The sequence below is a fragment of the Pecten maximus genome, unplaced genomic scaffold (genome assembly GCF_902652985.1).
Source record: "Pecten maximus unplaced genomic scaffold, xPecMax1.1, whole genome shotgun sequence".
In the NCBI taxonomy this organism is placed as follows: Eukaryota; Metazoa; Mollusca; class Bivalvia; order Pectinida; family Pectinidae; genus Pecten; species Pecten maximus.
The window spans coordinates 1-27810 of NW_022980392.1; the positions used below are offsets into that span (position 1 = coordinate 1).

At 33.0% G+C, this 27810-nt stretch overlaps 1 protein-coding gene across 1 annotated transcript; it reads left to right on the plus strand.

Moving 5' to 3' along the window:
• The first annotated feature begins 3083 nt into the window (after positions 1 to 3083).
• Positions 3084 to 27173, plus strand: LOC117319504 (zinc finger CCCH domain-containing protein 15-like). The gene is made up of 12 exons (XM_033874297.1): positions 3084 to 3158; positions 5617 to 5718; positions 6480 to 6582; positions 7416 to 7556; positions 7999 to 8090; positions 8596 to 8701; positions 10090 to 10166; positions 15111 to 15179; positions 17131 to 17208; positions 23728 to 23826; positions 25787 to 25943; positions 26522 to 27173. Exons 1-12 carry the CDS (start codon positions 3084 to 3086, stop codon positions 26716 to 26718), a joined length of 1296 nt encoding a protein of 431 aa, XP_033730188.1. The 3' UTR covers positions 26719 to 27173.
• Positions 27174 to 27810: the final 637 nt, after the last annotated feature.

Genomic DNA, 27810 nt, shown 5'->3' on the forward strand with positions numbered 1-27810 from the left:
TGTAGGTGTAATTGACTTTTTGAAGTTGTGTTGAGAAATTTTGGGGGTTTGTTGTTGGGATGTCGTTTGTGGCAGTGTTAATGGGGTGACTGACTACCTTTTTTTTGTGGGTTTTTAGGGTTTGTAGTTTTTGTGATGCCCGTTTTGTTTTTTATAATGTTGAAAGGTGGTGACGTATAGTTCGGGTTGGGTTTTTGGTAGGGGGTTTTTAAAGTAGTATATTTTGTATTTCGGGGGGATGACTTTTGTGGATATTTTGTATTTTGTTTTTGAAGCCTTGGTGGATTTTGTTTTTGTTGTGAAAACGGGTGGATTGTTTTAGGTGTGGGGACGTTGTGGTTTTAAGGGTAGGTTGTATAAAGTTTTTTGTATAATTTTTTTTATTTGGTTTTTGTTTTTTAAACTTTGTTTTTTGTGGTTAAAATTGTGCGTTTGGTTTGTTATTGTGTGAGCCTTTTGGGGGTATAATTTTTTTTGTGGGCCCCTTTTCCAAACTTTTTTTTTTATTTTTTTTTTGTGATGACCGTTTTTGATAGTTTGGTATTGTGTGTGATGCCTTTGGGGATTTAATGTTGTTTTTTTTTAGGGAAAATTTGGGACGTTTTGGTTTTTATAATGGTTTGAAAAGGGTTGTAAACCCGTTTTTTTATGTTAAAAAATTTTGTGGCTTTTTGGGGGTATATTTGGGGGCCCGTAGCGTTTTTGGGAAATTTGGGGTGGTTTTGTTGAGACGTTTGGGTTGTGGAAAATTTTGTTACGGTGATGCGTTTTTTTAATTTTAAATTTTTTTGCCCCCAAACTTTGGGGTTTGGATAAATGGAAAAGTGTTTTGAACCCCCGTTGTGGAGAGGAAGGTTTATAATTGTAAAATATTTTAAATTTGGGATGCTTTGGATTATTTTTATTGGTGAATTGTAGAATTTTTAAAAGGGTTTTGTGACTTTTTTTAAAAAGGGTTTGTGTGTTTTTTATACCTTTTTAGTTTTTAGTGGTTGAAAACCGGGAAACCTTTTTAGTGTTTATAGGTGGGGGGGTTTTTGTTTGTATTTGTTTTAAGTTTTGGTTTGGTTGATGCTTTTTTAAATTTGGGGTTGTCAATATTTTTTATTTTTTTGGTTTTTATTATATGATTTGTTTTTTTGTGTTTTTTTTTCCGGGTTTGGGTTTTTTACCCCTTGACTTTTTTTGGTATCTTTTTGATCCCCCCATGGTTGGGTAATAGGGTTTTATTTTGCCGTTGTGGTTAGTTGTGGGGTTTTATAACCCCCCTTGGGAATTATTTTAGTGGTTTAAAATTTGGATAATTTAAAAATTTTTGTGAGGCGGGGGGAAGGAAGAAAGGTTTTGTAATCTGAAAAAACCGTTTATGGTGGACGGGAAAGGAATTTGATGGAAAAAGGGGGGGGGTTTTGTGTTTTTTTGGGCGTTGGAAAGAGGGGGAAAAACTTTTTGTTTTTTTAGGTTTGGGGGGTTTTTGGGAGTTGGGGTTGGAGACTTTGACCCTAGTTGGGGTTTGAAAAAGGGGGAGAAAAGGAAGGTTTGTGGAGTCGAAAAGTACCGTTGTTGGGGGGGATATGCGAAAAGGGGGAAAAATAAAGGAAAAGGTTAAAAGGGTTAAATGGGGGGCCCCGGGGGGTTTCCGGTTAAATTATTTTCCTTTTTCCCTTTGGGGAAGGGTGATTTACCTTGGAAATGCCTCCCTTGTGGGTTTTTAACCCAAAAGGAAAAGGGGGAAAGGGGGAAAAAGGGGGGAACTTTCCTTTTCAGAAGGCAAATTCTTGCTCCCCGATAGGAAAATTAAAAGGGTGCCCGGGGTTTAAATAAAGGCGCAAAAAAAGGGGGATCTTGGGAAAAATCTGGTCCCAATTATCTTTCCCCTTAATTTTTTTATAAATTGGCAGATTTTTGGTTTTTTTAAAATTAAAAACGTGTTTTAAAATTTAATCTTTTGGTAATTTTCCCGGGTTTAAATTATGCCTGGGCCAAAATCTTGGTTTTTTTTTAAACCCCCTTTTACAAATATATTTTTTCCCCCCCCGGGGGGTTTTTTTGGGGGGTGGTAAATTATTTCCCTGTGTTTGATGTGATGTGATGTATTTTAAAGGAATAATTTATTTGTAATATATCTACATTAACAGAAACGTAAGAATGACATAGGTATACTTTAATTCGTTTAATTATATCATCAATTCCACAAATTCCATGATTATCTTAATAAACCAAGCCATACACTACACGCACAGATTTAAATTGTAGATCAGTGAATGAGATATTTGGTATACATATCCTGGTAATAAATCCCTATACACCATTCATGAACAATCTATTAACCAAATGTAACTTGAATATCTGGTATGGTTTGAAAACGCCGCTGATAACTATCATTTTTTTCGGTAATATTAAGCAGATAGTCATATGGGCGTGATACGTATAAAAGATAAGTAATATGTCAGATAATGTACCTACATGTAGGCAGGGACATACATAGATGTATACATGTGCGTCCCTGATGTACTCGGTCACTAGGTGTGCCGGTTAATTCACATTTAAATGAGAAACTATATAGAGTGTTGATAGGCATAATAGATCTAGCATGCATTTAATACGGCCAAGTACAAGAAAATGGAATAATACTAAATCAGATTACAATGCCGACCATTGAACTTTCCTATCATCTTTATGAACCCACATCCCTTAAAACGTTGTACTGCATTTTTTTCAGTAGAAATTGTGTTTAGAATGTACATAAAATATTATTACGTCTATGACAATATCAAACATCATTCAGGAAACAGGGGTGATACTAATAGATTATGTATATTCTAAATACAAAACTAAGAATGCCAGGCAATAGATTAATATAATCTATTAGCGAAGATTGCAACTTTTGTTTTGCATGCCTTTCTTTTTCATGTTTTATTAACTTTTAGACCATTTAAATCTTCCCGCGCATTAATTCGAAAATATTGTTAGAAAATAAGTATTAGCTTTGCATTTTCTATCTGTAACTACTTCCGGTTGTCTTGTCCACATTTTCTACTTGTGCAATCGGATTTGGTTTTATTGTGATTTAGGCAAATAATATGCCTCCAAAAGGCAAGAAGCAAGATGGACCAAGCAAAAAAACAGTGGAAAAGAAAAAGGAGAAAGTTATCGAAGTAAATAATTTGTCGAATACCATAAATTGTTTTGTGCGCCGAAATCCAACGTGCTCCTACCACATATTGTAGTATTGGTTGTATGGGTGTATTTAATACTTTCTGATTCAGCGATTTTTTTAAGTTTTGTGAATAACGTGATTTTTATGTGTTTAATATCTTGTCATATTTGCTATTTAATCCATTTTGAGTGTCAGATGATTAACTTTGTATAATATGTCTGACCGTTTTGTGGGTAAGTTCAACAGATCTCGTACGTTTTCGCGGCTTAATGTGGTCGCAGTGTCGTTTAATGAAACGTTCCTTTCAATGTTTTTTTTTTTAAATATATGTCAAGTCGACATGTCCATGCAAAAACGCGAATCAAAACTAATGATGGGGAGAACTAGCTTGTTAGGCCAAACAAATTTAAAGTCCGTTTAGACAAAATGAATTTACCTAAATTTGGATCATCTTCTTATAAAATTGGGCAAATTGGACAAAGTCGAAATATAATTAATGCCAGGATGCTAAGGCTTCTGATTAAATAAATATGCAATACATGTTCAGAACTTTTAAACTAAGTATCGTATTTGGTAATTAACTTGTACATTAAAACTATGTATATTTAACTTTCCTGTTGCCACTTAATGTACATAATGCTAAGGCTTCTGATTAAATAAATATGCAATACATGTTCAGAACTTTTAAACTAAGTATCGTATTTGGTAATTAACTTGTACATTAAAACTATGTATATTTAACTTTCCTGTTGCCACTTAATGTACATAAAGTTACCAGGTACTTATGGACATGATTATGACATTTTTAATCAAAATGTTACATTATAGACGAGTAAATTATTGTATTACAATTGCATGTTTAATTTGTAAAAAAAAATTATCGTATAAGGCCAAGGTCAATATTTTTTTTACAAATTAAGCATGCGATTGTAATACAATAATTTACTCGTCTATAATGTAACATTTTGATTAAAAATGTCATAATCATGTCCACAAGTACCTGTGATAGTTACAAACAAGTTGGGGTCTCCAAGGATTTTTTTAGAATTTTGTCTTAAAGTTGTATTTTATAGTTGATTACAGTAAAACTTAAGATAGTTTTGGAATTCATGATAATATGTGTATTGTATTTTGTATTTTGGAATTGTTGCCAATAATTTTTGTTGGTTTAGGTTTACTTGTACTCAAAATAGCTTTGAAGCTTGGAGTTTCCTCTGGTCCCAACACCAGATACAGAGAATTTGATAAACAGATATCTGTTGTAGGGCCATATTATACACCAGCAAAACTTTGAAATTTAGAATTTTCTGTTCTGGCATCATTTCATCATTTAGTATCCCTGAATTTATGATACAGAAAACAAAATTTCATTATGTATAACATTTTACATCCATATAATACAATAAGATCTCCTGATAATAATTGATTACCAGGTATTCCAGGGCTTTTCCACACTGGTTTGGGAAGGGGCCTTTTTGTCTCATTTTGGGAAACAATTCGTGAATCGGGAAAGATTTTTTTAGGAGTAAACTGCAAATTTTGGGAATTTGGGTTAAATATGAAATAATTTCAATTGGGAATGGGACCCATCAACGGCCCCAAAAAGCCCTAAAAAAAGCCGTGATTACAGATCAACAAAAAAAAAAAACTTAGATTTTTGACAATATCCTCGATTCACATAAATTGATCCTAAATTTAATCAAAAATTTCAGACTTTTGATGGAATCTTTTGTGACTTTGACAGAATACAATATATATAATATATACTCTAGCTGTCATTTATTTTGAAAAGTGGTTGAATCATGTTTTGAATATATAATGCCAAATAAATTAAACTTATTGTTTTGTAATCTTTCTAAACAACAGAAACAGTATGGATATCAAATCATATCATTGTTGGCATACATTTCATGTTCTCTCATGATCACCATCATTTGAAGAATGGGTCCCTTTTTAAGGATCTATTTTGGCAACTATTTTTATTTCCGGTTAGAAATGCTGGAAGATTGATACTTGGGACTAGATGTCTTTCATATAGTTTCAGATTTAGTTACCAAAACAATTTTAGTTACAGCATGCCTCAATTTGACAGTTCATTAATTAAAATTAGGGTTTAATCTTTCTATACATATTGAATATAAAAATGAGTCGACTGCATGTCTTTGGGATCCTTCTGCTGGATTTTTCCAAAAACAGTATCGTAGCATACAGACATCCTACTGCTTAAATGGTTACATTGTCATATATAAAATATATATATATATAATAGGGTCTAAGTAATAATGATGGTTCCATGTCTATATGTGATCGTTTGTGATTTACTTTTGTCTTGATAAAGGGGCAGATTGCCACGAAAACTCGACAATTTACATGTCTGTACTGTCGTTATTACTACTTGACAATATATATTGTATATATATATATGAATATATTCATTTAACTTCATTCTTTTCTAGGATAAAACATTTGGTCTGAAGAACAAGAAGGGTGCAAAGCAGCAGAAATTCATCAGTACTGTAACAAACCAGGTCAAACAAGGAAATGTCAAAACTTCTAAGGTATACATTGATGCTGACAACTGATAATTGCTTTATTAGAAGAAAATGAAATGACAGTGTAGTTAAGGTGGTTACAAAACTGCCATCAGTGTTAACTTTATCAATATTGTAAAAATATGAAATCCAAGAGAATTGGGAATATGTGGGTATATGGAGTCGTTGACCAATGCCATAAAAAACAATAAAAATCAAAGGCCGTTATTTTTTTTGAATGTCCATACTCTACTGATGGAAAAATGAAATGCAAGTTTATTTTCGATAGTTATTATGTTATATGATTCTTTAATGATGTGTTCATAGTGTGGGTTTCTCAATTATTTCATCATTACTGAATACATTTTGATGATTTTTGTTGTCCTATCACAAACAGTGTTTGCTTGAATACCATTAAAAACATGAGTACCCTACGCTGTTTGCTGATCCAAATCAGTAGCATGTGTGTCAACCCCTGGCATCAGTCACTGCTCACGCTCCTTAACATTGACCCCATTAAGGTGTTTATTGCCCTTTGAGGGATATTATTCCACTCCTGAATATGGGCCTATGTGAGTTAATTGAGTGACGTTATATTGGTACATGTATATATGTTATACTCTTTAGTTCGTCCTACAAATGCTCGATTGAGGACATATCTAGAGTGTATGGTGACCAATCAAGAAGACATCTGATTTAAATAAAACACTTTTTTTTTTTTTAAATTTCACTTATTATTTCAAGTTCTTGGTTTTGTAAACACAATCTTTATCCTTTCATTTATTTAGGCTGCAGATCCATTTCTTGACAGCAAAAAGAAAAAGGAAGAAAAGGCAAAAGAGAAAGATCTTCTGAACACGCTGTTCAGGCCTGTGCAATCAATATCTAAAGGTAACTCATCAATATGTTGTTTAGACTCATAATAGTCTGTATAGGATCCATAAAAACATTGCATCATTGAAATTGTACATCCACAAACATACTGTATTTATATGCAAAAGTGTAATAAGTTTATTCAAAGTGTATTTAAATGGAAAGAAATGTATGCTCACAAATTATATAAGCCTTCATTTTTTGCAGAATCTAGAATAGTAAACTAAAAGTTGTTCTTAAATAAGGGCTCCCCAATTTTAATACATAATTTTTACATTCGGGGAGGGGCTTATTTGAGGATAAATATAGTACTAAACTTTTACACTCGAGGAGGGGGCTTATTTGAGGATAAATACAGTACTAAACTTTTACACTAGGGGAGGGGGGCTTATTTGAGGATAAATATAGTACTAAACTTTTACACTCGGGGAGGGGGGCTTATTTGAGGATAAATACAGTACTAAACTTTACACTAGGGGAGGGGGCTTATTTGAGGATAAATACAGTACCAAACTTTTACACTAGGGGAGGGGGGCTTATTTGAGGATAAATACAGTACTAAACTTTTACACTAGGGGAGGGGGCTTATTTGAGGATAAATACATTACTGAACTTTCATGCTAGTAGAGGGGGCTTATTTAAGGATAAATACATTACTGAACTTTCACTCTTGAGAAGGCAGTTTATTTGAGGATAAAAACAGTTCCTACATTTTGCACTTGGGGATCGGAGGGGGCTTTTTTGAGGATAAATACAGTAATATTGTGATGAAATAAGATACATTTTTTAAAAATTGTATATTCTAGTTAACAATTTTGATGACAGGATATATATTTCCTTTTTCATTCTAGGTGCTGATCCCAAGTCAGTTCTCTGTGCATTTTTCAAACAAGGACAATGTTCTAAGGGAGCTAAATGTAAATTCTCTCATGACTTAACATTGGATAGGAAGGGAGAGAAAAGGAACCTCTACGAGGATTCTCGTGACGAAGGTACCTGCATTTTTGGGTTAAACCAGAGGTCACCACAGGATCCAGTGAATTTTGCTGGATATTTCTACAACATTCATCATATTTTCGTACAGCGCCATGATTCAATTCTTGTTTGAAAAAGACAATATAGTCATCTAATGAGATGTTGATGTTTCTAATTCATGCTTGCAAAAAATTTTAAACCTGAAAGTAAACTTGAGAATGCCACGTCATAATATTTTCTGACCTACAGGTATTAACTATTTAGGCTGTAGGTCGAATTCTACAGCTTTTCCAAAAATTGAAACTGACCATAGCGGACATTGACTTAAAGATTACATAAATTTTATATTAGAAGTGATATACATTTTTCAATTTTTCAATGCTGTGTGGCTTTGAAATTTTCCCGGTTTTCTCTTTGAAATGAATAATGTGTACATATAAGTTTTGCTTTTTCTATCAGATACCATGGATACTTGGGATGAAACTAAGTTGGAGGAAGTTGTTGCGAAAAAACATGGAGAAAATGAAAAAACTAAACCAAAAACTGGTATAGTGAGTATATGGTATTTGTTCCGTTTTTCAATATGGTTTAGGTTGTACCTATCGATCATATCTGTCCTTCATTTCACGTAATGAAATGTAACATTTTATTTGCCTGTTGGTCGTCATCCATCATTAAACAGTTTACATCTTTGATTTGTTCTCCGACGGAAACCCATAGACCAATTTTGAAGAAATTTACCATGGGCCTGAGGGGAGGAAAAAAAGGGGTTGGTTATATAGGAAAATCTAATTTTTGAGCATGATTTGTTTCATTGCCATTGGCAATTATACAATCTTGGTTAAAATTATCAGTAAAGGGTGGCAGTAAGCCCTGACCGACAACCCCCCCCCCCCCCAAAAATTGACCCGAGATATTTCAGAGCTCAGGTGATGGTAAGGCCCATGGGCCTCTTGTTCATTCAAATTTTTGTAGGTGTTGGATCCCTTTTCCAGTTTCTATTTATAATGATATTTGGAATTGATGTCTGTTTATATGCATATACATTTTTTTCAGATCTGTAAACATTTCCTGGAAGCTGTTGAAAATTATAAATATGGCTGGTTTTGGGAATGTCCAGCTGGTGGGAAAAATTGTCACTACAGACATTGTTTACCCCCAGGTACGTTTGAAGTTAAATGTTATATTTCTTTACCATCCACATGAACATATTGAGTATTTATATCTGAATTTAATGTCTTGTTTTACTGGAATCAGGGCTCTTAATTATAATGATTTTGTGAAATCTTTAGCTCTGTAGTTACGAGTGGCCATGTTACTCACAACAAAATGTTGGAGGATTACACAGAAACTTACAATAGATGCCTTGTAACAATCGGTAGAGTGACGTTGGACAATAAAAAAAGCGTACCAGCGGTATTTCATGTTTTTGAGTGGAGACAGTGCTGTTTTCGCACATTTCACAGGTTGATCTCATGGTTGCTATGGATGGGTAAAATTGATCTCACACAGGGAAGGGAAAGACCGCATGCTATGATGCCACTCACAATAACATAATGTCATTTTGTGTAACCACATCGTAAATCAATTTCTACGCAAATTTGAATGATGGTGCGATGAAAAACATTCATCATGTTACAATTATTTTTCTCTTTAATTACAGTATGTGAGAAAAATAATCAAACATGGGCCTGTACCGTGAACAGGGATATCTTAACCGTTGTGCTGACCAGACAAACTTTTAGGTTGAGATATCCCTGTCCATAGAACAGGCCCATGTAAGATTTTATTATTCTCAGAATCAGCATCCCATCCTAAGACATTTTGGTTTTGAAAGGTTTAATTGCTTAGCATATACATCTCACACCCTTACTATTCTGTATAATCCTGAGAGATCTATAGTGATCATAAAATGACATCATGTGTGAAATATATTTAGAATTTTTTTGCCGAATTTTGCTTTGGATTTAACCCCTCAACATCAAAGCTTTTGATGGGGTCTCTTTAAAAATTTCTTAACTTCACATATATCTAAGTGTTTTATACAAATATGTATGAAAAAAATGCATTAATTTGGCATTGAGATTTTATCTTAGAAAGTTTCTAAAACATAAAAAAAAGAGTCTCTGAAACTTTACACATTTTTCAATGGCCACTACCAGTGAGCTTTGCAGTTATTCAAGTTCAAGTTTCAGGGTCCATGTCACGGTCACTTCCTATTTTTAGCACGGGGCATCAATATGCTTGTTCTTATTGAAATTATTTCATATGAAAATCTTAACTCCTTACCATTTCGCCAATTTTCCAAAATGAAACAAAATGGCCCCATCCCAAATAATAAAAACCCTGACAGCATATATATCAAAAATTTGATACTAAGATTAGATATAAACACTAACCATACTTCGTAATAAATAATAAATAAGTTTAGGTCTCTAATATTGCCTTATTGATAATTAGTAAGAATGACAAAAACATATCATATGACAGCGACATGTTTCTTTAACACCTGCTTTTTAAATAAATTTCTTGTTTATACTTGGCATGCAGGTTTTGTGTTAAAGAGAGACAAGAAAAAGCTCGAGGATGAAGAAAAAATTTCAATAGAGGAACTGATTGAAAAAGAGGTTTGTAGGTCATTTATATATTGAAATAATACATATATCTTAATCCTGTATGAAACAAGCATTTCAATTGGCTGATGTTATTATGTTACCACATTTTGTTACAGTGCATTTATTAATACTACTGCAAGCCAACTTCATTAAATTTGTATTAAATTTTGCTTTAACGTACATTAAAAACATGTGAACATATTAAAATGGTCATTATTTTATAAAACATAAAAAGTAATGGAAAATTGATGCACATTTAATTATGCTGGTATGGAGTAGTGTAACTTCTGTACATATAAACTCAAGGGAAGCTACTCTCACACATATTTAATATGTTGTATTCATGCTTGTTTCAATTATATTTATTAACTTCATTTTTTTCACATTATGGATGCATAATACACACAAAAATGAAGTTACAATAACTTTTCATTAACTGCTTGTACTTGTATTTTTCACATTATGGACCGATACTATCAAATAAAAGTAACATATTATCAGTGGTACATTTTTAAACGAACATTAATGTTCAGTTATTGCCATCAAGAACTGGACTGAGAAATATGACCATATTTGGTAGCCACATTCACCAATACGCCATCTACTGTCTGTTTCAATGAAATATGGCTGCCCCCATTGCCTTACGCTTCAAATAATTTACTTGCAAAAACATCTTCGTTTTATGTAGTAGTTTTACCGAAAATGTTGAAATGTATTCAGTAGATGTTTTCAAGATGCATACGATTTGAGAAATGCATAACGCTAGCGAAATGTGAAGACTAAATGAACCTGAACTTTGCGAATAACTCCAGGTCAATAGGGCCTATATTTATGTAAACAAATATTGCGCAGGCGCATTCGTCTCGGGATGTTTAGAAAGTTTTGCTCTTCCGTGTTCATTCCAAAACGGCTGGCATCGGTCTGCAAATATGTCCGCGATTTACTTAAATGTGTATTATATATATTCTAGAATGTTACATCATTATCAACTAGATGAGTATTTATATAATTTAGAGAAAGAAATATATCAATAACGGCATACGAGACGATACATTGTATCATACTATATAGGTTACTGTACAGTACATGTTTGCTAGAAAGGTAGATACTAGGTGGCATTTGTGGTCAGGGTGACTGGTCATAGCGTTAACATTGTCATCGATTTCCATATTCCATTTTCCTTTGACGAAAACGACCAATAAATCAAATGCAAATGATAATATCTTGTTGCCATGTGCACGGGATTGGTTGTTGTAGGCGATACTTGGAACGTATTTACTGTTGTAAGGGAGGTAACTGCAAGATTACGGAAATCAAACGTTAAACCAATTTGATTGGTCGATTCTTCCATGACTTTGGCAATGGGTTTACAATCGAAGTGACAGATAACTACGGCAATATTCAGATGATATCAACAATAACACTTTTAGATACGTCTGGTCGGCAGTTGTCATGTTTAAAATGAACAATTATATAGCTTGTTTTTATTTCGGCAAAGTCGAGAATATTTACTGAAACGGACCACAGGTGAAGCAGACTTGGAAATACCGAAACGAAGAAAAATGGGGCTTAATTATAATATAAATTGGCATTATTTTCAGAGAATTGACCCACATATATGTTTTTCAATGCCTAATTGTATCATATGTAAATATTAGAGGTTTATGAATTTTAAATTAATTTTTCATTTGCGAATCGCGGCCCGATTGTCGTTAGAGTTGAATTACCGAAATGGCCGATAGTGGACCCAAATCGATATTTTTAAGAGAGAATGGACCCAATATAGGATCTATTAATCTTTGGTGTGTGTATAGAGACCATATGCATTTTTTTCCTTTACCTGGAAGTATTTTGAAAGAATTTGCAAAATACCGAATTCACGATCAAATTTTCGATTGTGACGAACTACTGAGACGGTGTTAAGTTCATGTTAAGTCAATCTGATTGAAATCAGCTGTTACATATGTACACTGTACACATGGCTACGTTTACTATGCAATACGCCTACGTAATTTTTTTTCAAAGACGGAAAACGGAAATCCGGATTATCTAAAAACAAATGCAAAAAGACTTGTGATATTCACTTAATTTGACATTCAGCCATTAATTATTATTTGTAGTTTTATAACTTCTGAAATAGTGTGATCGATTCTCTATATAATATCAGAGACATATATACAGATAAATTCATTTTGATAATTTGTTAATTTAGAACGTTCATCAAGTCATGATCAAGACTTGAAATTCTCGCTACACCATACTTCAAACACAGTAATCAATGAATTGATGAATTGAAAATTGAAGTTAAGCAAATGAGTTAATATTTACCTAAATAATTTTTCAATTATATATATACAACACATGTTCAGATGACTATTTGTGCCATGCTGTTACAAGATTTCAGTTACAATTCTAAAAGTCAAGCAAATGAGTTAATTAAATATTTACCTAAATAATTATTCAATATACAACACATGTTCAGATGACTATTTGTGCCATGCTGTTACAAGATTTCAGTTATAATTCTAAAATTGAATTAGTATGTAAATATATGTTATACTGTCAATATCCACAAAGCGAGTGTAGTCTACTGTACTCAGTCATGCCGGTAGATAGCGGTACATATACGTACTGCTTACATCTCGTGCTTACTTGTGTGAACTATAAATCAATAACAAAAATGGTTCATATATTTCTATATATGACTTCACAAATTATGCGGTGTCTGAAGATCTGAATGAAGTGAATAAACGATGTATTGAATTATTTTTATGAAATATTCAAGTCATAGATCATTCTTTTTTTTTAAAAATACTGATTTCAGGTCCATTTTGGTAATTCAACTATAACGGCAATTAAAATACTTCTCGTTTTTTTTAAAGCCGGAAAACCGAAATCCGGATTATCTAAAAACAAATGCAAAAAGACTTGTGATATTCACTTAATTTGATATTCAGCCGTTAATTGTTATTTGTAGTTTTATAACTTTTGATATATTGTGATTGATTCTCTATATAATATTGCTGTGGAACTTGTGTTATTTTTCAAACAAATTCATTTTAATAATTTGTTAATTTAAAATTTTCATCAAGTCATGATCAAGACTTGAAATTCTCACTACACCATACTTCAAACACGGAGTAATCAATGAATTGATAAACTGAAAATTTACCTTAAATAATTTTTTCAATATACAACACATGTTCAGATGACTATTTGTGCCATGCTGTTACAAGATTTCAGTTACAATTCTAAAATTGAATTAGTATGTAAATATATGTTATCCTGTCAATATCCACAAAGCGAGTGTAGTTTACTGTACTCAAAGTCATGCCAGTAGGTAGCGGTACATAAACTTACTGCTTACATCTAGTGCTTACTTGTGTGAACTATAAATAATAACAAAATGGTTCATATATTTCTATATTTGACTTCACAAATTATGTGGTGTCTGAAGATCTGAATGAAGTGAATAAACGATGTATTACATTATTTTTATGAAATATTCAAGTCATAGATCATTCTCTTAAAAATATTGATTTCAAGTCCATTTTGGTAATTTTACTATGACGGCAATCAGGCCTAGAATGGCGAATAAACCCCTAATATTTTACATATGATTAATTTTGACATTGGAGAACATAAAATTGTGTCAATTCTCTAAGAACTGGTAGAATGTACAGAATAGAGCTTCATAAATATATTCTCAAAATTACTAATTACCCCGGTAAATATAACATTTTACATAAACCTCCCATGACTGATGGTGAACTTAAACTTGCAAATCTCCTGTGTCATTCCAATTTTGATATGTGTAAATATATACACGTACTGTTATATATATAGTTATAGATATGGAATGCTTCACAATTTGCATACAGTTATGGAATCTAATTATAACACCCCCAAAAATGTTCTCACCACATAAAGGTGTGATTTGTGCAATTACATTGCTGCATTGTGTGGTTCAGTATGATTGGATGATCAACATTGGAAAAAGGACAATAAATAGGGAATGTGTCGTCCCATCGAATGGACTGTAATCTTTGTGATCAGGTTTGAAGTTGAAAAGAAATCTTGAAGTTTTCTTTTCCTGTTTGCTGAATTATTCAATGAAGATAGTCTTTATCTGGTTGTTATTCTTTATCACATTGTTTACAATACTGTAATTATAACAGAAGTTTATCTTCTCATATACAGATTTATTAACATCAAATGATTCCTGAACAAAAGGAGTCAGGATTTTTTGTTTTGATGTACCATAAATGCTTGAGTACAGTTTCAATAGGATACATTCCTAATTCGGGCCTTGATTAGCAGCTCTGGTTTTGGTTTTCAGTAATTCTTTATGTGTGTTTCATCATATTTAGTTGAAATACAACTATGTATGCCAAACTAACGATGGAACTAGCCTAAATTTAGTGCATATTAGAAGTTGGCATCAATAAGGTCACAGAGTCCTGGCTGTATTATAACTGATGATGCCTTCCCGAAAGAAAGAAGACATATTTTATTTTCATCGATCCAAGATAGATCAACAAACTTCCAATTTCAATTAGGACCTTACAGAAACATGCATGTGTACAATCAAATTAGAACAGCTGCAAACATTTCAAATTATTTGCAATTAATTCCTAAACCGATATCAGTAAATTTATCAACTTAAAACTAAGAAGATTACTGATTTTGCATTAAACAATAATGTTCGTTTACAGTACTTCCAGTACTTTGATTTCTTTCTGTCAATTCAATGGAAATCTTTTTTTTTTTTTTTTCCCCGAGCCCGAGATAATTTGCTGAAATTTGTCATTAAGCTTTGTAAAATAAAGTCAGTTTCAGTTCTTTATTCATTTTATGGTCCTGTTAACATACGTGGTATGCTGGTTAATGACTCGTTTTGATTGAGTCAAAAATCTTTCTTTTTATTAAAGCAATGTTCATGTGTTTTTTTTTTAGAGATCGGCGCTTGGACACAACACAACCCGAGTAACCTTGGAGACCTTCCTGGCATGGAAAGAAAGAAAGGTTTGTTGTAGTAATGTTTTGAAAAAATACTGCTCTTTAGTGTCCTTCATTGAGCTTGTTGACCTAGACATTTATTAAAGTAATCCATTCATGTTCACAGCCAGATTACAGGTATATTTTGTGAGCTATCTCTGTCTTTTTGTCCCAAATCGAAGGAAATTTTGATTGATTTTAACTTATGCATCAAGGCACAGTAAAAATAATTGTCATTCCATGATTCCAGCAAAGCACAATTTTATATGTATGCATACTTGCCAACTTTTTCAAATTCTCATGGGGGAGAAAGTGTGTGAGCGACATTTTTGACCGGAAAACACATTTCACGCACGACACATTTAGCAAACAAAAACTAAGGGGAGATTATTTGCTATTGGAAAATAAATTCCTTGCATGATCACTTAAGCTTCCTTCCCTCACTGAAAAAAAGGGGGGGGGGGGGGGGACATTTATTTATATAAGCAACAATTTTCAAAAAAATAGCTGCAAAATTACATCATTTTAAATTATTTCTGGAAATTATTTAACTCACTGTTCACTCTAAATAAAAGTATTTACTTAGATATGCTATGAAAATTATGTTGTCAGATAGATGTCAGTCAATGATCGAATGCAAATTATCACAATGATATCACTTTCTCAAGCTTTCTCTCCAGCAGTAAACTTCAAAAGAAAATACCTAAAATGTCACGATAAATATCTAGAGTACAATATAATATCTGAATGAAATTTCAAATGTTTCCTTTGGATTACAACAAAGACAATACTACAAAAAAAAAAAAAAAGGGGATGTACCAGCAGTTGTAATCACTATAGTCTTAGACTACAACTCAAGTGCTTTGTAGGTGGGGACTGATACTTAAATTCAAAGTTTTAACATGACAGTATTTAGTTTAAGAAAGTGAGTATTTGTGGACATGTTTTTGTCTTTCAAAATGTGAATTGGGAAAGTTTCTGCCAAAATAAGTCTCTGCTAATTGACACTAAGTATGCTGATGATACGGTGATTGAAACGACGTTACCTACCGGCAACCAGGCCTTCGGTCTATATGGTCGTTATTGTGAATTTATTTCCTTGTGCTAATTATCTAAAGACCAACCAGTGTTTAAATGTAGTTAACATTTCAATAAGTAATCTGTCAAATTTGATACTCCGTTGATAACATTGCCAGTGTTGTTTTCACTTTTTCTGTCCGAGATATACTGTCAAGTAGAGGTCGTTTATGCGCTTGACATCAAAGGCAGTATACGAAGCCATTTACAAGCGTTTAATCAACCATGACTGATCTGCTACAAAACCATCACCACGCGTCCTCAGCTTAATTGGTTTTAATTAATTGTTTATTTATCGGGGTATTGTCACCCTTGCAGTCAGTGAAGTGTCAGAATTTCGTTACGGTCTGTGAGCAGGTCAGTTAACTGACCAATGCCCCACACATATGTCTTTCACCAGCCAGCAAGCGTTACCTGTCATAGGCCTAAGTGAATCTAACAAGATGAATAGGGGCTCCATACGGGGTTATCAAGACATATTCTCCAAAATCGGGAGAATACACTATGTTTTATCTATACGATCGGGAGACGGGGCAGGGAGTCTGGAATCGGGAAATTCCCGACTAAATCGGGAAAGTTGGCAAGTATGTGTATGTGTTTGAAAACATTGCATAAAACATTGCTTGTCATGTCTTTCAAGAATTTTTCATTTAACTTATTTAGAAACTTCAACTTACAATTTAAAGAACATATATTACAACTACATTAACAATATTTCAATGGCTACTTGTTACATATTTGTATATGATGTGAACATTTGTATATAATGTATACATTTATATATGATGTATACATTTGTATGTAGTGTACATTTGAATATAATGTGTATGTGATGTGTACATTTGTATGTAGTGTGTACATTTGTAAATGATGTGTACATTTGTGTATCTCTGAAATTCAGCGGAAGGAAAGGATTGCTGCTGACAAGAAATCTATGGATAAGAAGAAATCAGATTTCAAATCTGGAAAAACATCTGGAGTAAGTAATGTCTTTGACATTATAAACATATTAATTTAAAAAAAAAAAGAATTACTTAACTTTTATATACCTCAATGTGTTTTCAAACGTTTTACCAAATACAGCCAGATCATTTTTGCCCAACACCCCAAGGATTTTACCCATATAACCGAAATGAGAATATTTTGGCATAAAACAGCTGGCAGAATTATCATTAACAAAATTTTGAATATTTTGACTGGTAAATTCATTCAAGATTATTTTCAATTTTCATCTTTTTACCTTTTTTATGGAGGCGTTTACGCCTGCCATATTACAATCACCTACGAGTTGTGACGTCACAATCTCTCACTTTCATTTTCGTTATGTTTCCTTTCACAGTTCATTTTGTAGTTTCTTTCGGTACATATATGATGTAGTTGAACTATATATACATTTATGAAAACTATCAAGACTACAAATAAAGTGCTATTACATGAAAAAAGGTATATTCAGTATAAATTTCTCTTCGGCGGAAGCCCGGAATTTGAGACCTCTGGTGGTAATTTCTGTAACTAGGGGTAATGATTCGCTTATAATTAGTTCCAAGTATGAGGCACGTCATTGTAGTCCGTCATTCAAAGTAGATGTGCACAGAAATGTATTAACTATGCTGATAATGTTTTGAACATTTCAGGAATTATTTTGAATAAACAATAAGAATAATGTCTTGTAAATATCTACACCTGCATCGATTTTTGCAAATCTATATTGAAAATACTGTTTGAAGGGAGATAACTGCGAGATTCTGACGTTACCTTACAGAAGGACACTTGTTTAACTACTAGAAATAAGGATGGCATAACAACCAAGCGCAAACAAATTCCTGATTTTCATAATACCCTCCAGGTTTTGGCTAACAACATTTCTTTTGTTTACAACTTGGTAGTTTGTTCACGAGATTTTATGAGATTTAGTCCGATATTTAGCGATCACGTGTTCCGTCTGTTTACGTGAGCGAGCACTCTGTCAAAATGGAAGCACGTGGACACGGGCTTCACACGAAGCATCAAAATGATGTTTGTCGCTAGAAATTAATATCTATCAACATGAATTAAAGGCAAGTTGCTTATAAAGTTTAAATCTGTTTGTTGACTCACTGAAATAAGTGTTTGTTTATTTAGGACGAAACTGTTTACGATAAGTTGTTCAAGCCTGGCCAGACCACAAAATCACAATATCTACTGCGATTATAGTCCGAATTTTCTGACGATCTTGCTATATACTATATGCAAACTTTAATCAGCTTTAAGGCGATATCAACCCCAGAACCCTTCGGATTACTGCGATAACTGATCGAAGTCCCTGTGTTTCAAATCCATGAATCGGTAGACCTACGTGATGGCGTGATGGAATTCGATCGTTTATTTTTTTAAACTAAGAAAACTCGCACATATCTGTCGTGGTGGTCATTTGTGCTGTACTTTCCCCGACAGAGACAATATACAGAATTTGGATTTCTGTGATAAGGTTTACTGCAGTAGCTACTCGCGCTCGTAATATATATGAAAATGCTAAATTATTATTGAACCAGCTTGTCTTATTTATATATTATTCAGCTCACGATTCAACCTTTTCAAATGTTTTCATGTAATATATATATACATTTGTATGCACCAAGCTGTGAAATGTTTGTATTACATAGAATATTTAAACAATACAAAGTAATTGTAGATTAACAAAATGTATACCAATTGCATTTAACCTATTAGTACAACTTTTTGTTGTTTTCATGTAATATAACTTTTTGTTGTTTTCATGTAAAATGATAAATACATGTATATCTATTGGCAATCGATATCAAATCCATATAATATAAGACTTTCTCAAATATCAATATTCCTCATAACTTTCAAAATAAATCTATATTTGCTGTTGAAATTTAATTAAAAATGTTTGATTTTCATGTCGCGAACATATCCCTTAAAATAATCATCAATCTCCTTATTGGTCTCCAGAAAGTGTGAAAATAAATGAAACTTGTTTGTCAATAATTCTATTTATTATGAATTTATGTATAACCATTTAGGTTTTTTCCAATGTTGACCTTATATATATACAAGCAACAATCTGTGGGATGTCAAATATGGAAGGCTATAGCTGTTTCAGGATAAATTGCCAAAAATGCTTATAAGTACTGTTTCTTATCACTGATAACATATATTGGGTTTTCGACTATTATGTGTTATTGCTACTTAAGTGTGAATTTTTTCGGCTTAAGTGATAATGTATTTCTTTGTACTTATGTGCAACAGACATCGCGAGAGTTTAATTCTCGTACATATAATATTGACTCCTACAAAAAGAAGTTGAGTGATCATGAGTGGTTGACCTACGAGAGGCATTTTATCAAATCTCATATTGACCATACTGATTGCTCATGATCATATTTCATCCGGCCTAGTAAACTCTAGAAAAAACATCTTAATTTATGAAAGTAGCTAACTCATTTAATGTATGTGTAAAAATTAAGTATATATATATCGTACAAAACCTCAAACTTCTAATATGGTAGATATGAAACATACATTTAGGCTGACTGCCTGATAATATAATACAATTTGTACAGAGTTTACAATCCTTTGACATTCAGCTCATAATATACACCATTATAATTTGATCTGTCGTCATGCGTCGGTCTTCTTCTTAAGACCAAGATATCGCAGAATGGTGTACAAAAGGTTCTTAAGCTGTTTTATCAAAATTGTTAATTTCATGGCCCCCTATGTGTCGCATTCTCCCTGGGGAGAGGATACATTTTACTATAGTTTATATAGGAAACTCATCACACATATTTTAGCATAATTTGTTTCATTTTCATTGGAAATTGGTTAGCACGTGGTTGGGGCAAACTTTTCTCAATGACATATTGTCAGAGAATGTCAAGGCCAACGACTTGTTATGGGTTCGAATGTCAAAAATAAAAATCTCAAATTGATTATTTTTTTCATTTCATATGAAAGAACATAGTCCACTGAAACAGAATGTGCATATTTTATTGTCATCAGATAAAAATAAGGCAGAAAGATATGGCACTTGGAAAAGAATCATAAAGCTATTTTCTCCAGCCAAAATTAAAAAATAATCCAAAATTGCAGAATAAAGGTTTCTGCTCTTTTATCTATATACACATGAAGGCTTGATGTTTGGCGCATCGATAACGTATGGCTGGCTACAAATGTTATACTTATATTTGACCTTGACCTTCATTCAAGGTCACGGGGGTCAAATGATGAAACAAATTCAAAGTTCTTTCAAAATTATTAATTTGGGTCACATTTTAAAGAATCGGCCCTTTTAAAGGTGTGTGCAATGTATCAAGGTCAAATAATCAAAATGACGCAGATATGGCACTTTTAAAAAGAAATTCCTACCAAAATGAAAAAATGACCCAAAACTGCACATACACATGAAGGCTGGATATTTGGCAAACAGATACATGTAACATGTGTGACTGGCTACAAATATTGAGTTTATCTCTCTGACCATGACCTTCATTCACATTTTAAAGAACCGGCTCTTATGAAGGTGTGTGCGAAGTTTCAAGGGCAAATTATTAAAAATGATGCAGACATGCCCTTTAAAGAATGTTTTCTTGCCAAAATTAAAAATTATCCATAAATTGCAATTCAATTGTTGGCTCAAAAGGGGTGTCCAGCAAGATTATTGAGTTGGGATCTGAATGGTTTCACAGATAAAACAAGAGGCCCAGAGGGCCTGTATCGCTCACCTGGTTTTATGAGATATGAAACAAGAATGATGCTTAAGTTAATTTGTCGCTGGTATTTCTATGTCAATATATCATAAGCATTTTATATGGGTACATGTACATTGGTTTATTGTTATTCTAAAAATGTCAATTGAGCGAAATTGACCTATTTTGGTCCCATCCTTCAGCCCCCGGGAGGTTAACCCCAACATTCGTACAATTTTGAATACCCACCCAATAACCATGCTACCATGCAAATGTAGGTTTTATACCAAATTGTGCAATTAATCCATGAAATGAAATTGACTTTGGGTACAACCCCATAGGGATTGCTACCACACCAATGTGAGTTATATCCATAACTTAGTTTCAGAGAAACCAATTGACCCCTTTTGACCCTGCCCCCCCCAGGGGTCAACCCCACCATTTTTACAATTTTGAATCCCTACCCAAAATGATGCTACCAGTCAAGTATGAGCTATATCGATTGCTTAGTTTCAGAGAAGAAGTTATTTATGTCAATTAAGCCAAATTGACCAAGAGATGAACACAATCCTGATGTAAAAATAGACCCAGGGTTCTTTCCCCACCCCAAGGGACTTATACAATCATATTGAATTGATATCAAATATGAAAGTTTTCTTCAATATTTTGCATGTAAAACGCTGTATATTTATATACAGTACCTATAGCTACTAGGCTATTATCTACATCTTGGTGGTAAATTAAAAAGCAACAAATCACAAATCACAGTTTATTGTTAATATTGACATTGGATCTATTAAAATAGATGGAATTGATATCTAATTTTAAAATAATTGTCCTTAACAAATGAGGTCTTTGTTGAAAAAAAAGTGTAATAACTTTTAAAAGCCGTCAATCTAATTTTGATATTATTCTAAGATCAAAATAGAAAGGAATAAACAATTTTGTTTACAAGATATTGAAAGACATTGCACACTTTCAACAAAAAAAGTAGCAGACACTCCCTGTATTTTCAATACATATCGTGTATTGTTATAACTTATCGAAATGCATATCATATTGTTTCGACATTTCTAATACCCAGGCCTATAAAATATAAGTTTGTTTTAAACACATAAATGCAAATTTTGAACTACTTAAATATAAAAGATGGTTTAAAGTATGAATGTTAATGACATGTACCTAAGTAGAAGTTGATTTGAAAAAATTTAAAATGTTTGACTTCTTAAGTAAAGGTTTGATTGAAATAAGAAATGTTTAACTACTTTTAGAAGTAGGTTTGAAACTTTAAGATGGTTAAAACCATTATGTATATCGGAACAGTCTAAACCATTACATTCATCAGGACTGTGAAAACCATTATGTCCGGTTGGTTTGACACACTTAAGTGGAAATGTTTAGTCATGTTGATATCAGTTTAATTTGTATTCTTGCTTTATTTCAAATATCTCCTTTTACATCTGACTAACGCCTCCTACAGTACTTTCAGTACTTTGATTTTTTTTTAAGCTCACCTTGGTCCTTTGGACCAAGGTGAGCTTATGCCATACCGTGGCGTCCGTCCGTCCGTCCGTCCGTCCGTCCGTCCGTCAACAATTGACTTATTTGACTTCTTCATAACTGCTGATCAGAATTTGAACAAATTTGGTCAGAAGCATCCCTATGGGAAGGGGACTCAAAATTGTACAAATGATTGGGCTGAACCCCTGGGGGCCTCTGGGGCGGGGCCAAAAGGGGTCAATTTGGCTATATTGATATAAACGACTTCTTCTCGGAAACCTAGCAATGGATATCGCTCATATTAGCCTGGTAGCATCACTATGGGGTGGGGATTCAAAATTGTACAAATGATGGGGCTGACCCCCCAGGGGCCTTAGGGGCAGGGTTTTCCCTGGGACCCTCAAATTTAATAAATTTAGGAGTCTTGGGACTCCAATCACAATTAATATGTAGTAAAACTCTATCAATTTTGGGAGTCCTTTAGCAATTTTAGGAGTCAAAATGCAGGTTTTTGCGAGTCAGGGAAAACCTTGCTTAGGGGTGGGGTCAAATGTGTCAATTGGGCTAGATTGATATAAACGACTTCTTCTCGGAAACCTAGCAATGGATATTGCTCATATTAGCCTGGTAACATCACTATGGGGTGGGGATTCAAAATTGTACAAATAGTTGGGCTGACCCCCCTGGGGGCTCAGGGGTGGGGCCAAAAGGGGTCAATTTTGCTAAATTCAATTAAACAACTTCTCTGAAACTTAGCAATGGATATCACTCACAATTGTGTGGTAGCATCCATATGGGGTTGCTCCAAAAGTCCATTTCATTTCATGGATTAATGCACCTTTTGACATAAAAACCTCACATTTTTAGAATTACAATAAAACCAATGTACATGTACCCATATAAAAGGCTTATGATATTGACATAGCAATACCAGCGACAAATATTCTTAAACATCATTCTTGTTTCATATGAAACCAGGTGAGCGATACAGGCCCTCTGGGCCTCTTGTTCTTTCACCCACGCTCTTTCCTTCTCATCCTATTAACAAATCTGTTTTTGCTACAGATGTACCAGTAATCAGAGAGCAGAAAACTTATAATTTACTTAAGTAGAACAAAATTAATTAGATTACTTTTTTAAGAGAATTTTTTTTTCAATAAATATTGACATACAAGTAATTGGCGAGTGAGAAGTATGTTTTTAAAGCATTAAATGTAAAAGCCATCTGAAAAATTTAATTCTCTCCTCTTTTAAGTTGAAGCAGTAGCTGTGTTGCATTTTAAAATTTTGTCTGGTTACATTTTCAGATTAGTGGGAGAGAAATGTTTGAATTCAACCCTGATTTTGTTGCTATGGATGATGACGAGGCTCAGGAGGGGACATTTGAAAGAGAAGTAGACCCCGATGTAAGTATAAGGCATCTTAATCTTAATTAGAACCTATCGTTTAAAAGATCTTACATAGCAACCCTTTAAAGTACTGTTTTCCCAAAAGACCCTCCAAGTTCACTGGGGTCTTTTAAGTTAAGTTTGTTTGCTGATACAGGATATGTAAAGATCTTCTTCATCTGACTCCAGATCATTACAATGAAATTATGTTGAAATAAAAACATGAAAAAAACTGAATAATTAACATGTTTTGTTGGATTGCAATGATCTAAAACCTACAAAAGAGAGTTTTTTTACAGCAAAATAGCAAGTCTAAAAATGCTTTTCAAAACTGTTCAGTATATACAAAATTTTGAACTATCTGAAAGCTGTTGATCAATATCTGTATCACAAGATTTTAGTAACCATAGCCGCATTTTGATTTTACTCACCAGTTTTTGGCCCTAAAGATCTTTATAGTGTTGAGGGTCATTCAAATATTTAGCTGACTGTAACTATCTGAATAATAAAGAGGTTATACGAGTCCTGATTTTTGGTCAGCAGCTTAGCTTTCTTGTTTAAAGGGCTAAATAATCTATCTTTGAAATTGAATGAGTCATATTTTTCAACCAAAATCTCACCTTCACTTCTGCAGAATAACTATCTGTTTTAAGAAAGAATGTATTTTTGTTTTTTGTATCCACTTTAATGTTCAAGGAAGTTAGATTAGTAATAGATGAGCTACACAAGCCCATTAGACCTCTTGTGACTATAACTGACAAACAAACATGGAAGGTTTCCGAAGACATCGGAGATCATCAAAGGGCTATTCCAGGAAATCATGTATGGGACGGGGAAGGCACTTGGAAATAATGGGACCAACCTATAGAAGCGGTTTAAAATTTTTATGACCCTCCCACATATCAAATTTTTGTGAATGATAACCTGGTAAAGAAGCAATTTTAATGTAAAGAACGGCACAAACCCATCAAATACACCCAAAAACAGAATTAATTTATTTCAAACCCTACATACCCATTGATGTGATTTTAATTTTAACCCATCCCACCACATGTAACTTATTCCCCCTGTCCCGTATATGTTTTCCTGGAACAGCCTAATAGGTCATTACCTTGTTACAGTCAAACCTGTCTATAACGACCACCCAAGGGGAGGCAGAAAAACGGTCACTATAGACAGGTTGCCTTTATAGACAGGTCAAAATTATTGCACCAACCAATTTACTTGAAACTGCCATAAATAACTTGTCATTGAACAGGGCATTCAGAAGACCAGTCAGAAGTCAAATAAATGCATAAGCTTTATAAATCTGAAGGGTTTAATCTTTAATGATTTTTTGGACCCAAAGACAAAATATAACTCAAAATGGTCTTATGGATAATTTTTTTTAAATATTTTGTTCTGAAATAATGCTATATGTATATATCAAATTATCTCCCTTTCTTTCTTAAATATAGAAAAAGAATACTCAATAATTAATTAATTAATTATATTTGTGTTACTACTAATTATTTTGTGATATAGTCTTAAAACCAAAAGATTCTTTTTCTGACCCAAATTGAAATCCGGATATTTATGGCAGTTTACGACTTTTTATTATTATTGACTAATTAAAGATGGCGGCAGTATAAACGCTAGTACCGACAGCTACGATTAAGAAAGGCATTATTGGCTTTCATGTGAGTAAATCTTGTTGACAGATATGATGTCGATGTGTCTGAATTTTCCGGGGATTTTATGAGGGTCAAGAGCAGAAGATGGCTGACAGAAATCGGTCGCTATAGAAAACAAATTAGCGACCGCCGTTCCAAAATCACCGGTCGTTAGTCACATTAGACAGGTAGTCGCTATACAGAGGGTCGTTATATAGTAAAATCTCACGGGGAATCTTAAAACCGGTCGTTATAGACAGGCAGTCGTTATATACAGGGGGTCGTTAGAGCAGGTTTGACTGTATATACATGTTATTGCTGTTCAGGGTGAACAAGAGGGAGTGGTGGACCTTAACCTTGAATCTTTGGCGGGTCTGGCACAGAAGGTCGATGGCACAGGTACTGTGTCTAAAACATCTCAGAGACTTGGCAACACAAGTGGAGGTGGCGATTCCACAGCAGCTACGGCCAGCAAAGGAGACGGTAAGTTGCCTGCTATGAGGGTAATTGTAGTTGAGTCCATGCCATTCTTTACAGAGGCCAATCAAAATTTTCAATTTTCTTCAACACAAAATCAGTTAAACTTTAATTTGGATATCTGCATGTTGAATATAGCATTACATGTAGAGAGTAAATGGTTTTAAATTTGGTTTTAAAGTCATGCATAGAAAAGTTCCTCTTTTATTGAAATACATTTATATTTTTATAGTTTTCCTCTTCTCTGATGGTGGCTGCTAATAAGAACTCTCCATATGTATTGATATCCTGTTGTAGTTTTACTTTGTTGAATATACAAAACTTTGTATGGTTTTAATACACGATATATATGAAACTTTGTATGGTTTTAATACACGGTGATATACAATATACAAAACTTTGTATGGTTTTAATACACGCTGATATACGAAACTTTGTATGGTTTAAATACACGATATACGAAACTTTGTATGGTTTTAATACACGGTGATATACAATATACAAAACTTTGTATGGTTTTAATACACCATATATACGAAACTTTGTATGGTTTTAATACATGATGTTTTATGATTCACCTGTAGAAAATGAGGAAGGCAAGCTAGACCTAGCAGGAGCATTACCACCAAAACCCCCGATACCAGATACGGACGTGGCGATAGCTGCAGCAATGGCAGCAACAGTAAACGGGGATACAATAGAAATTGACGAGGATCTCTTCGATGGAGAGGATCTTGACCTGGTGGACGAAGACCTAGAAACACTGGATTTGTCCGATTAATCTGTTTTCAATAAGTTACCTCCTACTGGATAATAATTCTGCCTTGAAAAATAACAGTTACCTAAATACTGGTAGAGAATTATTCATACCTTGGAACAGTGATATATATATGTATGAATTTACTGCAAGACGATTGCGTATCGGTGATTGGAATTATTGGAATGTTTTGGGTAGAGGAGCCTGACAGAATAATATTGTCTACCCTGCAGTTCAATCTCCCTGTGAAAACATTGATCACTGCAACAATAGACAATCTGGCGGTATATTTAGATAAATTAAGAGTATCGAAGAACATTCAATGATTTGTGTCTTTTATGAACTATTCTGAAAAGTGAGAAAATGCAACGCAGTCAAAAATGGCTTTATTTATGCACATGCCCATGCTTGGCAAGTTTTCCTCTGTGCATGTAAATAGAACAATCTTTAGAAATGTCGATAGATGTGTAATTCCAGAATATATGGTTATGGGACAAAGCGTTCATTTCAATTCAAACGTTTACTGACAGTTGCTCATATGCGAATTTCATGAGACTTTTAACTGTATATGAAAATTAAGAAATACGTTTTTGGTATTTCTGGTATTGTTTCCAATATGTTTCAATTTGTATGCAATCTTACTGTCAGCAAATATCGTTTATGGTAATTATCAAAAGTTTCTTTTTTTTTGGGAAAAAAAATAGTCCCTTTTTATTTTTTTGGGTTTTTTTTAAAAAATTTCTTTAAAAAAATCAAAAAAATTTGGTTTTTAAAAAAATTTTTTAACCTTGGGAATTTTTTTTTCAAAAAGGAAAAATTTTTGTTTAACTCCTTTTTCCTTTCATAATAAAAAAGTTTTTTTTTTTTTTTTTTTTTTTTTTTTTTTTTTTTTTTTTTTTTTTTTTTTTTTTTTTTTTTTTTTTTTTTTTTTTTTTTTTTTTTTTTTTTTTTTTTTTTTTTTTTTTTTTTTTTTTTTTTTTTTTTTTTTTTTTTTTTTTTTTTTTTTTTTTTCCTGATTTAAAAAAAAAAAAAAAAAAAAAAAAAAAAAAAAAAAAAAAAAAAAAAAAAAAAAAAAAAAAAAAAAAAAAAAAAAAAAAAAAAAAAAAAAAAAAAAAA

What these genes read in the sequence shown, in the direction of transcription:
- LOC117319504 (XM_033874297.1), top strand. Translation starts at nt 3,084, where the DNA reads ATGCCTCCAAAAGGCAAGAAGCAAGATGGACCAAGCAAAAAAACAGTG. An exon ending in AAAAGGAGAAAGTTATCGAA is followed by an intron (nt 3,159 to 5,616) that starts GTAAATAATTTG and finishes ATTCTTTTCTAG; the next exon opens with GATAAAACATTTGGTCTGAA. An exon ending in CAGACATTGTTTACCCCCAG is followed by an intron (nt 8,702 to 10,089) that starts GTACGTTTGAAG and finishes CTTGGCATGCAG; the next exon opens with GTTTTGTGTTAAAGAGAGAC.